Here is a 17,110-nt window from a genome sequence, read left to right on the forward strand (position 1 = left end):
CTGGTGGACCTCTCATTCAAAACTTACCATTGTCTTGCATTAGAGTGTAGATGCCTGAGTGGCAGAGCATACTGACAGAGAGCTCGAGACTCAGTAGCTGAACCTGAGTGGCTGAGACTATAAACATGGGCCATCAAACCCAGGTATTGCTGTGCACTGTTACTGAGCTATTCATGAATTTCTATTTTTTCGTTTCCCCACTAAATAGAAATTTAAGTTTTAACCACTCTCAACTTTAGTTTTCTCATCGGTAAAATGGACACAATACCTCCTGTTCTATTTAAGTCACACAGTTGTTGTAGTTGTCAAATTAAATAAATGGGAAAATGCTTAGCAATCCGCTGATCCCAATGCAAATGGGAACTAAATAAACTGAATCTTGTGTGCATGACATAAAATTAGATAGCTTCAGCTTTTAAAAGATGTGTGATATGTAAATGGATAAGACATGGGTAATGGGTAAATGTGTTAGAAGGCATAAGGGTCACTGAAACCTCTAAACCACTTAAGCCAGCCATGGCCGGCTTTGTGTTTTTATTACTCTGTTGGAAAAAGTAGTTCAGGCTATTTTTTGACAGCAGGAAATTTATCTTTCCTAAGACCTTTAGGACTGGAAAAATCAGTGGTGGCTGCTAAAACCAAAGTCAAGGTCATACAGTCAAAGCGACAATCACTTATTTTTCTTAGATTTTAATTTGACTGCTTGTCCTTTGTTATTATATCATCACTATTATATTTGCTGGCAGGTCTGGTTTAAAATCTGAACATGCAGATGATCTTTAAAAGCAAACCAAAAAGATGTACTTTTAAAGGATGTAAGAAACTAAATAAAACAAAAGACAATGGGGAGGGGCAATATCATAGTGGGCTTTTCTGGGCTGCATAACCATACCTGGCAGACACATTGGTTGTAAAGGAAACACATTCATTGACAAATGTTAATGGCGTAGTTCCTGTAATATCTTCCCATTGTGCAGGGGTGGTTCCACCTGAAATAATAGGATTGTTTTTAAAAAAATTTGGGCAAAACTCCAGACTTTGAATTGTAAAATAAAGTCACTGTGGTTCTGGCTGTGTTCACCTCTTAGTCCCACCCACTCCTCAAAATGACATATTGGAAACATGTCTAAAAACCACATGCTAAAAAATGACACACTGAAAGCAAATAGCAGACACTACCTTTCGAGAAACTTAAGGGAAGTTATTTGAATAAATGCCTCAAATTACTTACCAAGTATTCTATGCTCTGACATTCTTTTTGTTTTAATGTTTCAAGTTTTTATTTAAATTCTAGCTAGCACGTAGTATAATATTAGTTTCAGAAGTAGAATTTAGTGATTTATCACTTATATATAACTCCCAGTGCTTACTTAGCACAACAGGTATGTCCTTAATATCCATAGCCTATCCCCTGCCCACCTCCCTCCATCAACCCTCAGTTTGTTCTCTATAGTTAAGATCTAACACTCTGAAGCTTTTATTGTAATTGCTAGGCTTTGAATATATTTTAAATTGTAGCAGTTGATGATGTGAAAAGATACTTTGATCAACCAAGGAGCTGAATACTTTGTTAAGATAATAAAAAATCCAAGTATTCTTTTATTCCTGGACTTCATTTATTTTATTTTATTTTATTTTATTTTATTTTATTTTATTTTATTTTATTGTATGTATTTTATTTATTTTATTTTATTTTAATGTTTTATTTATTTTTGAGACAGAGAGAGACAGAGCATGAGTAGGAGAGGGGCAGAGAGAGAGGGAGACACAGAATCTGAAGCAGGCCCCAGGCTCTGAGCTGTCAGCACAGAGCCCGACGCGGGGCATGACCTGATCTGAAGTCGGCTGCTTAACCGACTGAGCCACCCAGGCACCCCCATATTTTTTATTTTAACTATCATATTTTATTCATATTTTAAGAAATAAAATTACTTGGGGTACCTGGGTGGCTCAGTTGCTTAAACATCCAACTCTTGATTTCAGCTCAGGTCATGATCTCACAGATTGTGAGTTTGAGCCCTGCTTTGGATTCTCAAGCTCTCTGCATTCTTCCCCTACTTTCTCTCTCTCTCTCTCTCTCAAAAATAAATAAACTTTTAAAAAAAGAAATAAAATTTCTTCTCAATTTGTAGTTAAAGGCTGGTAAAAAAAAAAAAAGCTTGGAAGATATTAAGAGCTCAATAAATACTGAAAGGTGGGTGAACACATGAATGAATGCTAAAGAAATGACCTCTATACATAGAAAAATCACCATGGAGGCTGAGGTAAACTTTCATTCTACTGGAAAATTAAGTTGGCATAGATAAGGATGAAAGAGTCTTAAAGCACTGCAAGAGGAATGTGTGTTTGAGATGAAGAAAAATTGTGACTCTAAACTTTCTTAAAGAAAGAAATGAGTTATCATAGAAAGTTCATGGAACCTTATTCTAGTAGGCCTCTAAAATATTAATTCTTAGCAGAAGCACATAACAGAGCAAAACACAAAAATCTAAACACTTTCACATATTTTTTAATTAACAAATAAATTTAAGAAAGTGTTTAGGGGCGCCTGGGTGGCTCAGTCGGTTAAGCGCCCGACTTCAACTCAGGTCATGATCTCGTGGTCTGTGAGTTCGAGCCCCACGTTGGGCTCTGGGCTGATGGCTCAGAGCCTGGATCCTGCTTCGGATTCTGTGTCCCCCTCTCTCTGCCCCTCCCCCATTCATGCTCTGTCTCTCTCTGTCTCAAAAATAAATAAACGTTAAAAAAAGAATTAAAAAAAAAGAAAGTGTTTAGCATAAACCCATCTGAATAACTAGATTAGGTGGCACCTAGGCCCACGTGGTATCTTCACTGGATCTTCTACAAGGTCAGGGTGTGCCACAGACACTTTTCGGTCTTACTACTTTTGCTTCCATGCCATGAATGTTGCACATTATAGAGAGACTAACTGTATACCCATGGAACAAAAAGTATCAGACTGACACCCAGGAATGCTGGGTGACAACCAGAAATGGGTAATTGGGAAAGAAGTCACACGTGAAGCATGATTTCCTTCTATACTCATTATAGTCTGTGTATCTTAAAAATCTGTCATATTATTAAACTTATGGGGTAAAGTGTCAATGGTTTGCTATCGTAAGTAGAGGAAAAACACTAATTAGAAGGGGAATTAAGAGAACAAAATAAGAGTGAACATTCCTTTCAATATGGAGGAGAAATGAAAAAAAAAAAAATTCTAACGATACCTAAACAACCAGGGATGGTTGTTATTCCTACTGACAACAGTATAAATATTTACTGAATGCCAATACCATGTGTTTACTGTTAAATAGGGAAATTAGTCAAATTATGTAGTCTTAACACAGATTATTTGTGTGGGTTTTTTTTTCTCTTACCCAGTGGTGGTGGTATTTTGAGCAGAGAAAACCAATATTCTGGGAATGTCTTTCTGGAGTGTGGTAGTCATCTGAAAGCTACTACAACTTCCAATTGAAAAGGCCAAAATTCAGTTAATGATTAAAAACCTGTACTTTGTTTTTCCAAAGCTGGTTTAATAGATTAATGATAAAGACATATCAGTTCCTAGACAGAAGTTTGAACTACTGGGTATAGTTATTCAAGTGTTTGTTTTTCAGTAGATAAAAGATGAGGTCTTCGATGAAGGCTTAAAGCTTGGGAGTAGAGGTATATAAATTTGGGTTTGAATTTCAACTCTAGCAAATATGTATGGTATGATCTCAGGCAAGTTATGGAACTTCACTAGGCCTTGGCTTCCTTTTGTGTAAATGGGTTTAACATTTCCTTATGGGGCCACTGTGAAGGTTAAAATGACAATGCATATAAAGTGTCCAATAGTTTGGCATACGAGCTGTATATAAATGTAATAAATATAAGTTCATTTCCTTTAGCCTTTCCCGTCCCTAATTAGAATGCTTTTCCTGAATTAATGCATATAACCTCACAGGTATCTTATGGCAAAGGTACTGAATATTTACAATGATCTACGTTACTTCTTTTGGAACTTTCTACTAGCATAGTCACAAGTGACTTACCTGTTATGCTGCATAGTAATCTTAAGGTTGGTGCATCTCCCCCAAAACCATTCAACATGACATCACTTGAAGCTTTGGGGACAGGAATGGTCATGGTAATTGGCTTGTGGAATTTTCTTCTTCTAGGTTCCAAAGTGACTATAGGGCTGAAGGTAGCTTTGTTGCCTAGAATCTTCTTAACCAGCTCACTGTGCATAGGTTGAGCCTTTTCAAAGAAAAAAAAATATTAAAATAAATGATATATCATTATATATATGTCAAATTTCTTTGACATAAGCTTCTCCACGTATCACTTTTTAGCCATAAATCAGTTTGGTGACTTCAAACATGATAATTGTTAAGTTTAGTACTAAGCACTTATATAAAACTTCATGAGACCTACAATCTCTAATGGCAGCTTTTGCTCACCTGGGAATAATTTGACTTGTTACCCACTTACAGTCAAACCTTGGTTTGTGAGCATAATTCAGTCCAGAAACATGCTTGTAATCCAAAGCACTCGTATATCGAAGTGAATTTCAAGAACCATTGGCTCAGTTTTGATCATGAGACATTCAGTGTCATGTACACCTTGTATTACAAGACACTGAGAGTTTATCAAGTTAAAATTTTTTTTTCAATATATGAAATTTATTGTCAAATTGGTTAAAATTTATTAGAAGGGTTTGCTCATCGAGTTACTTGCAATCCAAGGTTTTACTGCATTTCCCATTTGAAAAGCTGATTTCCAATCACTACAATAAAAATCCACGTTAGGTTAACGTGTATCCAACATGGGCCTACCTGTAGGCCTACACGGATCCTCTTGGTTAGCGCCCCCTCTGGGAAGACGGCCTGCACCTGGGGCACCACTGTGCTGCTCAGCACGCCCCCCTCGGGGCCAATCAGGTTGCTGTCCTGTTTGATCCGAGACACCACTGCAAAGTACTGCGGGAAGTCGCGGGTGATGATACGACAGATCCGTTTCTTTTCTAGGTCTTCCGGGCTATCCAGCACTGAGACAAGAAATGACCCATCTTCATAGAGCAAGGATTTCCATCCAAAAACATTCTAGCAAACTCCTTGGCACAGTTCATAGTAAACCAGTATGGCAGCAAGATGCCTTGTTTTAAATAGGAAAATTTAAAAAGCAAGACTACCTATCCTAACACTAGAAAAAAAATTGCAGTCTCTCAAGACCTATTGGCATTTAGTCTGCACGTTTTATTTCTCTGTGGAAACTAGGTCTTTGCAGGGCCCTGGGAAAGGAGAGCATCCAGCTCCAGATACAGTATTGCAGCACTGCCTTTGTAAATGAGGGGTTTTGAGGGCAAACCTGAAATGGAAATGAACCTGTTCTATTCTTGGTTCACGTGAAAGACAGGAAATTGTTTGTGGACTCCTTTTCTTTGCAAATTTCCAAGTTAGCTCAAATACCAGTTATTGTGGTTTTAAGAAGGAAGATGGCCCTTTCAGTTCTCAAGGCAATAGGGAGGGAATAAAATCTGTCTTGTAAGGGTAAGGTTTGTGTTCGCGTGTTTATTCTAGTGACATGGTTGTCTCTGAAATAGTCAGATACAAGAAAAAAAAAATCAGCGATTATGAATTCAGGGTTTCAATATTCTCCTGAAACCATTAACTTACCAAACATATCATCTAGTATTAGGAAGACAGGATAATGGGCTCTTTTTAAATTGCATTAGTATAGCTATGTAGGGCAACACCAAACCCAGACTGGTTTAAAATGCTGAAAATTTGCATTAAGGGAATCACTGAATTTTCAGAGATAATGGAAACTTGTTTATTTTTAGAAATCATTTGCAATCTATTATAGAGGCAGGAACAGCAATTATGTTTTTCTTGACTATTGAATATAACTAGATAGCAAAAGCCAGAAGTCCCAGGATCTAATCATGGCATCGGAAACTGATACACTGGCAAACACTAGCATATACTTACAAAAGAATGCATTTCCAAGCACAGAGAACAAAAAATACAAAAATCCCATTCTTTGTTTTAAAACAAGCTTCATACACATGTAGAGTATAATACAAGGACAAGATGCCGATGCTCATGGCAGTGTTAATGACAGGTAAATATCTCAGAAGAAAACATCCTAAACCTAAATGCAGGCAAAACAAATGTTTCCAAGGAGCAGAAAACAGCTAAATATTGCATGGAACAAGCTTTATCAGTAAAAATCCTGATCTTTTTGTCTTGCTTGGAAGATACTAACCTATGCATGTAGAGGACATTGTTTCTTTTTCCATCTACTTCTTAGATAGGGTAAGGCTGGCCCCTTTTCTTAGTCTACCTCAGCAGGGTGCAGAAAGAAATATTAAAGTAGCTGCTGTCAGGCTACGCCTCCTATCCGTGAGCCATACCCAAAGCTACACATTACAAATAGCTCTACAGCTGCCTGTCCAGTTCTGTACAAAATTTGGTATGCTCTTGGCACTTGGGCAAAGAATTTGCCCTATTTGTGTGGTTACTTAAAGCGGAACATATCTCCTGGATTAGAAGTGGCACTCTGTATTTGTGCAAGCTAAGGATGCCAGAGAATTAATCCATTACCTCCGGTAACACGGAACTATTTCAACCTGTGGCAAAATGGCCCAAGCGAGATTTGGGATTTACAGAGCTCAAAGCCCTAATGAAAAAATAAATTCCTTAACTATATGTGTAGGTGTATATATGAGATTCTACCCTGGCTAACTCCCTGTTTGAATTACATGTGGAAGTTTGAGTGAACTTAATTTTCCTCCTTAACAATAGAAAATTCAAAAGAAATCATATTATCCTATAATGCACTGGTTTTGGGTTTATGTAAGTTTTCCAACAAAAAAGCTTAGCACTTTTATCAGTGTCTTAACTATATCTAAATTGTCTTGTTAGGCGTTTCAAAAAGTCATGGATTTATTATCCAGTATCAGTTCATTCTGTAATGAAACAACATCTATTCCATCTCATGTTTTAGGTTTGAATAAGGATGGAAATATGCTATATCTCCTTATTAAATGAGATATTTCCTACTGAAAGGATTTGTTTTCCTGAATATAACAGAGGTAAGAGTAGGCAAATTCATTATGCATTCCAACCCCGGAACGTACCGAATACCTGCTGTGGTAAAATAACACAAGGAACACCTATACCCAAACCCACCTCCCGTCCCCGCGCCCACATCCCTAGGTCATAAGAAAGAAATATATCATTTGAATGCTTCCACTTTAGAATTCTTTTAAAACCCTCAATATGAAGTACCTTCATCCATGCCATTAAGGATTTCATTCAATTCGTCTTCAGTGTATTCGCAGTAATGCTCTTTCCAGCTGTCCCCATTCTCACTGCGCAGGACCACCAGTTCCCTCTCCTTTCCTCGAAGGGCAGCAAAATGAGGAATCTCCACGATCACAGGCCTGACACAGTAAGGCGGAACATTCAGTGTAGACAAGAGCTGGCCAACATTAAGACAAGCACCTTGACTCTGTCTGTTGCAAAGTGACCTGGAATTGTTCTCTTTCTTGGGACAGGGGCATAGTAGGCTTTCCTCCGGAGCCCATTGGCTAGCAGATGGTCACACAGTAGCATTCTACCTCAGGGGCACCAATCCTTAGGGGCATGCTGCTACCTTAAGCCAAATAATGTTTCCCTGTGAGTGCATGTGGCATTCTGGAACTTCTCCTTTGATAAATGTAAGTATAACACATTTAACCAAAAGAAATGTGCATGCATATCCATGAGGTGTGCCAATCTCCTAAAACAGTTTCTACAAGGTGCAAATGACAAAATGGTTTAAGAAGGAAAATGGCTCATATGTTGCATAATTTGACGTGTTGTAAATGAAAAGATGTCACAAAAGTTAACTACTTGGGAACTAAAGAGACATGCACTCATGTTTTTTGCTTATTTAAATATCTTTTTCATTCAAGGGAACAATAGGCATGTGTACACAGTGTGGCCCTAACTGAGTGCCTCAGTAGATAGCCCAATTGTGTCCCATGCCTATTATATTCAGGATCCAGAACATGCACTGCCCTGATGTTTTTAGGTCGCATTCACTCTCAAAAATTATAGAGGCTTTTGATTTTTCAGTCCAGGTTGCTTTGATACAGACTTCAAATTCATCATAACAACATCGTAACTAGCACATAGTACAACTAGGCAGATCTCATGCTTTAAACGAAAATGAAGGTCACAGCACTTTAAGGGAAAAGATATAAAAACGTCACTCAAAAATAAAAGTCACATACCACAAGGGTCAGAAATGGTCCACTAAAGATAGGTTATACAGAATTTAAATCATAGGGAGGGACATGTCATGGGCACAATGACAAAAAGAGAAATCATATTGCAGAAGAAGGAGAAGAATGGGGGCCAGCAGCCATCAATTTGTTTTAAGTCACTCCTACCCAAGGAATTTGGTTCCAGGAGGCCCCAGCTGAAGGATGCGGCTGACCAAACTTTCTCCCTCATTAAGTGGGGGAGGGGCCGTTGGCAGGTGAAGTTTACTGAGTACATCCAAAGCAGCAGTGAAAGAAAGAACATAAGTAAGCTTCAGGTATTGTTTTCCACAGAACCCCAGCGTCACCAGCTGATCAACAGGGTGAAGTTTGGTTTCACACTGCGTTTGGTTCTGCCCCCTCCATTGGTCACAAAGAGCAAGGAACTGAGACCCAAAGTGTACAATGGAGGCACGTGGAAGGAGACACTTGGGTGTTTGATCTGACCCTGTTTAGGTTCACTGCCAGGGCATGAGCCAAAAAATAAACAATGACAAAAAAAAAATATATGCTCCACAGGAAAGACCAAGCTGTTGGGAATATAATAAAAACTCTGACTTCGGGATAGAGGCCAGATGTTTTCATGGATATTCCTCAACAGATGTGAAATTTATTAAAAAGCCTAAAACTACCTGAGCATGAGGGAGGGAAGAGGGCCTGGCACAGAATATGAAAGGGCTCACTGGGGAATTATTCCAACCATACTGGCATTTTCTGATGCAACCCAGAACTTCACAGGCTCCTTCTAAATCTCTGGTCATTTAGGAGGACATGGGAGGTGGTTTCTATAATTGGGAAACACAGACACCCCTTTTCAGGTGTGAACATAATTTGCAGCAACTCATTAATAGTCTGCTCCAAATTACAAGACTTTAGAACATTCCTTGAGTTCTAAAGCAAACCTTCTCCCCAAAATGACAGTAGCAAAGCAAAGAGTTCGTGATTAATAGGATTTTCTCTCAATTTTTGACAACAACGACTTGACGTGACAAGACTTAAATAAAATTGATTTGTTTCAAAATATTTTGAAACTTGTCCCCCTCCAAAACTTCATCCTTTTGTCAGTTTTCAGGGGCAGCTACTCATCTTTTGGCATATTGTAATACCACTTTAATATAACAGCAGCTGTATAAACAGAAGAAAGAAGAAATGCTCACTTCTGCTCAAAACTGCTAAAATGAGCACGGCAGAAGTTAGTCTTGATTTTGTCATCTTAGGGAAAACTACAACTAAAGAGACTCCCAGTGTAATTTTAAGACTCAAGGTAGCAATTTTGATGACAGAAAAGACAAATCACATAGAGTAAAATTTTGGATATTCTTATATAAAGACAACACTGATTTCCAAAGATAATCGTTCCATTTCATTACTACACAAGAGTTTAAATTTGCGTTTGGAATAGAGTAGTATTTTTCGTTATGATTTGACGAGGTGAGTCTCAGATGAAAAAAAAAAAAAAAAAAAAACCTACCAATGGCTAAAACATGATAATTCACATTGGGAGTCTAGCGGTTATGGTAACATCCAAAGAGAAAGGATAATAATTCACCTGAATGTTGAACTCATTAATGCCTTAAAATAAGAGGCATATAATTGGAGTCAAGCATGGAGGTGCTACTTCTAATTTAAAAAAAAAAATGTCATGGGCCAATCTTCCTTCACGACGTTTTGACGTACCTTTTTCCATTCCATCCTAGTGATTTCATGTAGAGGACACAAGCTCATCCGTGACTAAGTGGGAGGTTTATCAGAAACCCTTACCCAAGGAACTGAGCACCAGAAGGTCCGACTTCGATCAGACGACTGGCCAGGCCTTCTCCTTCCACCATTGGAGGCATTGTCGCCAGTCTATGACGTTTGACAAGACGGCAGGTGACTCGAGTTGGGGCAGTACATTTCCGAGGTGGAATAATGATACGGAGCCCATTGTGTCTGCACCCTCTCATCGCACCACCTCGGGCATCCACCATAAAACTAACCAGGAAACTAAAAATTAAGATAGAAGATTAGCTGTGTTTTGAAATATTGGAACCAGATAAACAAGCTTTGCCAAGTTAATTCTTTCCCGTAAAGCTTTACTCTCATTTCTATTTTTTGGCATGGTGGCAAAATACTTGTCTTTAAAAGTTATTTTACTTTATGTCAGTGCCTTTCTGTTTTGTCATTGTTTTCATTTTTGTATTATTTTGATCTTTATAGAAGAATTCTAATTTTTGTTGACAATACCGATGTTAAATACAAACTATAAATTCAAAATCTGTCCAATTGACTCAGAAAGAAAGTGGGATGAAATTATATAATGAACACCAGTGAGTCTTCTTTTGTTGTAAATGTAAAGACTTCTCCTTTCTAGGTATATCCGTAAAAATCCACATAGTTTACGGATAGAGAGAAAAAAACAAATTGTGGTTTTGGGGTGCCTGGGTGGCTCAGTCAGTTCAGCATCCAACTCTTGATTTCGGCTCAGGTAATGATCTCATGGTTCGTGAGTTTGAGCCCCATGTCAGGCTCTGCGCTAACAGCACAGAGCCTGCTTGGGATTCTCTCTCTATGCCCCTCCCCTACATGTTCCCTAAATAAATAAACAAATAAATAAATATCAAATTGCACTTTTTCTAAGTTAATTCAACCTGACTTTTCAAAATTGCATCTTGCCCACCCCACTTTAATTCTATGACCTAAAAAAAAAAAAAAAAAAAAAAAGATTCACAGGGCTTTTCCCAAGATCAAACCCATGTACATGCATCCTGCTCTAACGTCGTCTTACCCAGGATGCAGGTATTTAACTTACTGCATTCTAAAGGAGAAGGAAAAACTAAACGTTTTGGATAGAATGAGTTTACTGATTCACATGCACTTTTTCAGTTCTTAAGTAGGAATCCCTCTGCCATACCATTGTAACTAAAGCAAAGATGGGGTGGGCGGGAAATAAGATAACAAATCATCTCTACTCTGTGTTTTGAAGTGGGAAACCCTGGGCTCATGCTAATGGGAGAGATCTGTGCATCATGATTTTCCCCAAAGTATAGTAAGCTGTGTATGGAAAATCACAGCTAATAATTTAGAAATGTAAAGGCTCCTATTCCTATTATTTTGCTCCTTTTCTGCCAAATGAGTTGTTCCTGAATAAAAGAACTATAATCCAAGTGATTCTGTTTAAGAGTACCAAGAAAAAGGATTAGTTTTAACCTTGAAGTTGCTTCCTGTGGGATGGTCTTAAAGGATCCTGCTACAGCTTAGTGTGAGTTATTGTCACCCTGATAGTCCTAACACTCATTAAAGTCTTGGAGGTACTTATTTCATTAAGCAGCAAAAATTACACCAGGCAATCTGAGTGTTGTACACATATACACAAAGACACAAACAATGTGTACACCCTTATACAGATTACATTACTATCCTTCCCAATTTTCATCGCATTTGCAAGACTTTATATACCAAAACAAAAAAAGGAAAGCAACATACAGGTGTATTATGGATCTATTTAGAGCTTAACAAGCACAGAACTACATCAGATTCACCGTATCTAGATATCACATCCATGACGACACTTAAAACATTTGAAAGGTATTTCATCAAAGTAAGGATAGAAACACAATACCTTGATGTTATTTTTAGACAAGTGATGGAAATATGTTAGCATCTTCCTCATAGCAGAACACAGAACTCACTAAGCATGCTATTAAACAGAAATCCTGTTGCTAGTAATAAAAATGGATGTGAGGGAGCCTGGAGTGCCTGTCTGAAGCACATCATGCAGGACGAGACCACGAGAACTGTCACTGTCCTTCTCACATGCAGGAGCCAGCCTAGAACTACCCCTCACACCCAACCCCCTAAGTTTTTAGTATAGGGCAAAAACTGAGGAGCGTAATCAATTGTTCAGTACTCAAGAATAGATGTTTCTGGGCTTTATCAAAACAAAATGAAAAAAAAAAAATGTTGGCTGCTGTTCTTACTACTTGTCTAAGTATGAATTCTTAAAAATAATTATTTTCTATTTGTTTCTTACAATGTTCTATAGCTCAAAAGGATGTAAAACTGGTAACACTTCAGGGCACCTAGGTGGCTCACTCAGTTAAGTGTCTGACTCTTGATTTGGGCTCAGGTCATGACCTCACAGTCCTGGGATCAGGCCCCATACTGGGCTCTGCACTGACAGTGTGGAGCCTGCTTAGAGTCTCTGTCTGCCTCTCTCTCTACACCTCCCCCACCTGTGCTCACTCTGTCGCTCTCAAAATAAACATTTTCTTTAAAAGTTAAAGAAAAACTGGTAACACTTCTAGATGAATACAGAAGTTTCTTCTCCATATTATTTTTATTTGACAATGATATTTATGTCAATTTTTATAAAAACGAGGCAACACTAAGTTTCAACTAGTAGCTGAAATATTCCAAATGTTCCAAATGCATTGCAATATTTCTGACTTTCTCTACCTTCTTTAAATTTTTTCATGTTTTGATTACTGTCACCATTGAACAATAGAACGGGGACTCAAACCCATAAGAACTTATTCGAATATATCCACTTAATATTATCAGTCTTGAATATTATTTGTACCTATAAAGCCATTTAGGGAATTTCCACCTCATGTTATATGCTATTGTGTTTCCCCTGTATGTATTTCAGTGATGACTTAGGGCCTATATGATGTCTCTATCTAGAAAAACATGTTAAATATCTTCTGGTGGTGCATCTTCTAAAAAAGTGAATTGAAGTAGCTATGTTCTTAGCGGCAATGTTTCCATAACAACGTTTGATTACTTTGTCTGATTTTGTGTCATTGACTGTTCCTTTTGAAATCTTCTTTTGTTCTATTTACTCCATAATTTCCATTCCCATGCATGAGAAGCATGCAATGTTTGTTTCCCTCCTACTGAGTGCCAGGTGCCCTGCTTGGAACTGAGGATACTGGTAGTAAAAATACAGTTGCTCCTGCCAAGATGCTCATAGTCTAAGCCCCAGGTTTCACATGATGGTTTTGCTTACTCAGAATCACTTAGTTTCCTGGTCAATAAGAAGTGAATTATAACCACATACAGGAGCCATGTAAGTACCATATTGGGCGTGACCTTGCTCCTCCTATTTCTTCCTGTGTTCTCCCAATGCCTAGAACAATGTAGATGGAACACATAGGTCATCAATAACTAATGGTTGAATGAGTGAATGGAAGAATGAAAAGAGCAAGTTGTAAGGACTTGTATATATTTATATCTAATAGAGAGAAAAGGCAGCAAAAGTGAAGGTAATTCAATTATTTGGTCTCTGGACAACCAATCCAGTCAGAACTCATTCAAATTACTACACCCAGATATTTCAGCTCATAAAATAGCAAAATAGTTGGGAAGGACTATAGTCAATGTTAAATATTCTTCTATAGGCCTTTTCCTGCCCCCAAATAAGAGACTTGATATATTTATTTCCCTTGGTAGATGATTAGGAGAAAATGGGAGTAACCAAAAATCAAGAGTTTGAATATAACAAAGTCAACGATTTTATTAGGAGTGAAAATTTCATGAAGACAGACCAAAGATTGGGAAATCAAAATAAAAGAACTTAAAGGCTAAAGCTGCAAGTAGATAAATTTAAGTTTATATAGATCTGGGAAGTAATACTTAAGTACTGCACCCAACCAAAGCAAATTGGGGAAATTAAAGCGTCAATATGCATAATTCAGAGAAAAGAAAAATAACATTTCCAGAGAAAACAAGCCTTTGTGTCTTTCTCAACTAACTAAAGGAAGTAGCAAGACTAACCTAAAATGACAAGCTCTGGGGAGGGAATTGTCTTTCGCCAGAGAGCAAGGGAGGGGGCCTTCCAGGAGGGGAAGAGGGAAAGGGAAGGCAGGAGGGGGAGAGAGACAGAGGCAGGAGAATTGAGAAGAAAGCAAAACAGAAAGAGGTCAAGAGAGAAACGGAAAGAAGAGAAGACATGAAAGAACTAAATAGTAGTAGTCAGAATGAATAAAAAGGTGTATAAATTCAGCAAGAAAAAAGTCTACAGAACTTACTCTATAGTCTACAGACTCAAATAACATAACTGTGGAATACCCATTAATAAAAAAGCTGAATATGCAGAATTGTATACTAAAAGAAGTCTTTTCTTCAAATGAGAGGGAATAAGAGAAATACTAATTCAAGTGCTAATGAAAAGTCTTTTAGATAAAACATGCTCGTTAATCCCAACAATTTCTAATATAAAATTGGGTAAGCATTTGAACACTTATATTAAAAATACCAGAATACCAAAAGGTTTCACTATTCGGATAGGTAGTAGAGTTAGTAAAGCTATTCTGCAGTGTAAAACACAGACTGTAAGAGACCATGCACTTTTTTTTTGTACCACAGGAAAAAGTGAAAACCTGGAAGGTATGAGTCATGAGATGAATCAGCTCACATACTAGAGTTAATTAAATAAATAGGATTTTCTCATATTTTCAGGAGATTAAAAATGGGATAATACTGTAAACATTTGGAAGTAAAAGGAATAGAAGTAAAACATATAACTGAATATGTACAGAGGAGATGGTATATGGACTGAAGCTCAGCCCTGCTGTTTGTGAACTTTAAGACTGAAGCCTTGTTGTGAGGCAACTGGGAGGCTCAGGTCATGATCTTGCAGTTTGTGGGTTCGAGCCCCACGTGGGCTCTGTACTGACAGCTCAGAGCCTGGAGCCTGCTTCGGATTCTGTGTCTCCCCCTCTCTCTGTCCCTCTCCCGTTCTCTCTCTCTCTTTCCTCTCTCAAAAATAAATATTAAAAAAAAATACTTAAGCCTGTCTCAATGAGGGAGAATCGTATTACCACCGAGGGTGTAGCATGGATTAAATCATGTGTGGGTAAAGCATTTAGAAGTCAGTAAAGGCTTGTTGCCCATCCTTTTCATTCCCTACACCCATATGATTTTGTGTATTTCGAATGTCTAAAAACTACAGTGCAATATAATGCAACACCTAAGAAACAGAGAAACTAACCTTTTATCAGATATTTAAAATGAACATGGAACTTGCTAAAGCAGTTTAATACAATGGTGGAGTTTTTATTAGTTTATGAACTTCACTGTTTAAGTAAGCTATTATCACAGGGCACAAGATAATGGAGCAAGTACATTGCTCTTTCCTGGATCTATCCGTCATCTATCATTAAATCTATCTCTGTTTGAATTACTGCTGTAACCATGGACCTCAAGTTTCTCATCCACAAAATGAGAGAATTCGGGCTAAATAAACTCTAAAGTGAGCTGGTGTTAAAATTCTATGTACCATTTCCTGTTAACTAAAGTTTGGAAACCTACTGAAATGTTTCACGTCAGACGCTCTGTAAGAATTTTTATTTGGAAAATAAACTGCTTTTACTGCAAGAAATATAGATTATTTCGCTGGATGCTTAAAACAGTCAACGAACAGTTTTGGAGAAAATGTGTACGCACATTCCACTGAACACTGACTGAAGACTGTACAGACAAAATTTATCACAGAATATACTCAGCTTCAATTGCATATCTTACTCTCCAAATGAAATTCAGCAATCATGCAAAACAGAAAGTCTTTCTGATGTTTTCTAAATTGTGAGATACAGTGTTATCACAATTTAAAAAGAATAAAAGCAAAAGCAGTCCACCATTATTATGCAGATGATTTGCCTGCAAATACACAATTTGATTAGCTAAACAGGTACATGCTTCAGAGGAGGCAGCAGAAAACAATGACTCTGGTCTTTTGAGGACTACATCCTCCACCCCAAAAGTTACTAATCCTTAGGTTTACTTTTAATTCATCCAGGGGTGGGGACAGGGAATTAACAGCATTCAGAGTTAGTTACTGGGTGAAAATAGGAAAAAAAAAAAAAAGTCATCAGGGTGCTTCAGTGATCCACATATACATAGCAAGAGGGCCTTAAATTAAATCTGATTTCTGGGGTTATGGGGAGAAAACAATATCGTGAGCTCTTTCTCCTCTCTAAACTCCCTTAATTCCTTCCTACCTCTCCAAATTCCATAGACTGAAAAACTGGTGGAAAATCGCTTTGAAAAAAAATTGGCTCCAATTTGTAAAAAAAAATCCCCAATTATTTACACTCACAACGTTCATAGTGTAGAAACAGAATATTTACTGTGTGTTTCAGAAAAAGTAAAAGGATGGATTTGAAATTTGAATTCCAAAATTGGAAAATAAAAAACTGTCTTATTTGTAGACAGCTGTGGTATCATGGTGAATTACTGTACAATAAAAATACTATAATCAGTAGTCTGATAAGAACCTTTAAAAATAACTTTATTGAAATAATGAAGAATAGATATTTTTAGAAAACTGGCTAGAATCATTCTATAGCACAATTTCCAAAATATCAAAAGGTTGCACTTAAAGCAGTACTAGCAAAGAAATGCCCTATTAATAAATCTTCAGACTTTGGTTCACCTAGAATATAGTTAAAAAAAAAAAAAAAACCCTGCTAAGTGACACTTAAAATCATAACCTACAATATAACTAAAATAGCTCAACCAATTTGCATAAAAGCTGAAAATAACATTCTTCAGCTCTATGTAGCACTTTTTCTCACCAAAGAAGTAGAGATGTGGAGACTCAGGTCCAAAACAGGCTCTCACAGTAGCTCTACATTAATTGTGGTGCAACCCCACCTACTTTCCAAAGGAAAAAAAAAATACCCACTTTCCTTTCACCACAGAGAAAGAGAATTCAGAAATGACCACAATTTGGAGAATATAAATCTCTCTCTCTCTCTCTGGCTAGGTATCTTCACACTAAAGCATCCTGAGATGGGGTATATGCAGAAGGAGATGGTGAAAGGGGGAGAGGAG

At 37.5% G+C, this 17,110-nt stretch overlaps 1 protein-coding gene across 20 annotated transcripts in view; it reads right to left on the reverse strand.

Annotated features, from left to right (window-relative positions):
• ANK2 (ankyrin 2) overlaps positions 1 to 17,110 on the reverse strand; it is a 272,404-nt gene that overhangs the window by 40,663 nt on the left and 214,631 nt on the right. For 11 of the 20 annotated variants that reach the window (XM_030313221.1, XM_036064265.1, XM_030313222.1 and 8 more), the window contains 5 exons: positions 10,055 to 10,279; positions 7,275 to 7,429; positions 4,818 to 5,029; positions 4,035 to 4,239; positions 893 to 989 (listed from right to left, as the gene is read on the reverse strand). In XM_030313221.1, the coding sequence (XP_030169081.1) occupies positions 893 to 989; positions 4,035 to 4,239; positions 4,818 to 5,029; positions 7,275 to 7,429; positions 10,055 to 10,279 (894 nt within the window). Of the gene's footprint in view, positions 1 to 892; positions 990 to 4,034; positions 4,240 to 4,817; positions 5,030 to 7,274; positions 7,430 to 8,422; positions 8,522 to 10,054; positions 10,280 to 17,110 lie in introns of all 20 variants that reach the window. The other 9 variants (XM_036064262.1, XM_036064263.1, XM_030313210.1 and 6 more) reach the window with 1 other exon arrangement.

This window comes from Lynx canadensis, chromosome B1 (assembly GCF_007474595.2).
Source record: "Lynx canadensis isolate LIC74 chromosome B1, mLynCan4.pri.v2, whole genome shotgun sequence".
Lineage (NCBI taxonomy): Eukaryota > Metazoa > Chordata > Mammalia > Carnivora > Felidae > Lynx > Lynx canadensis.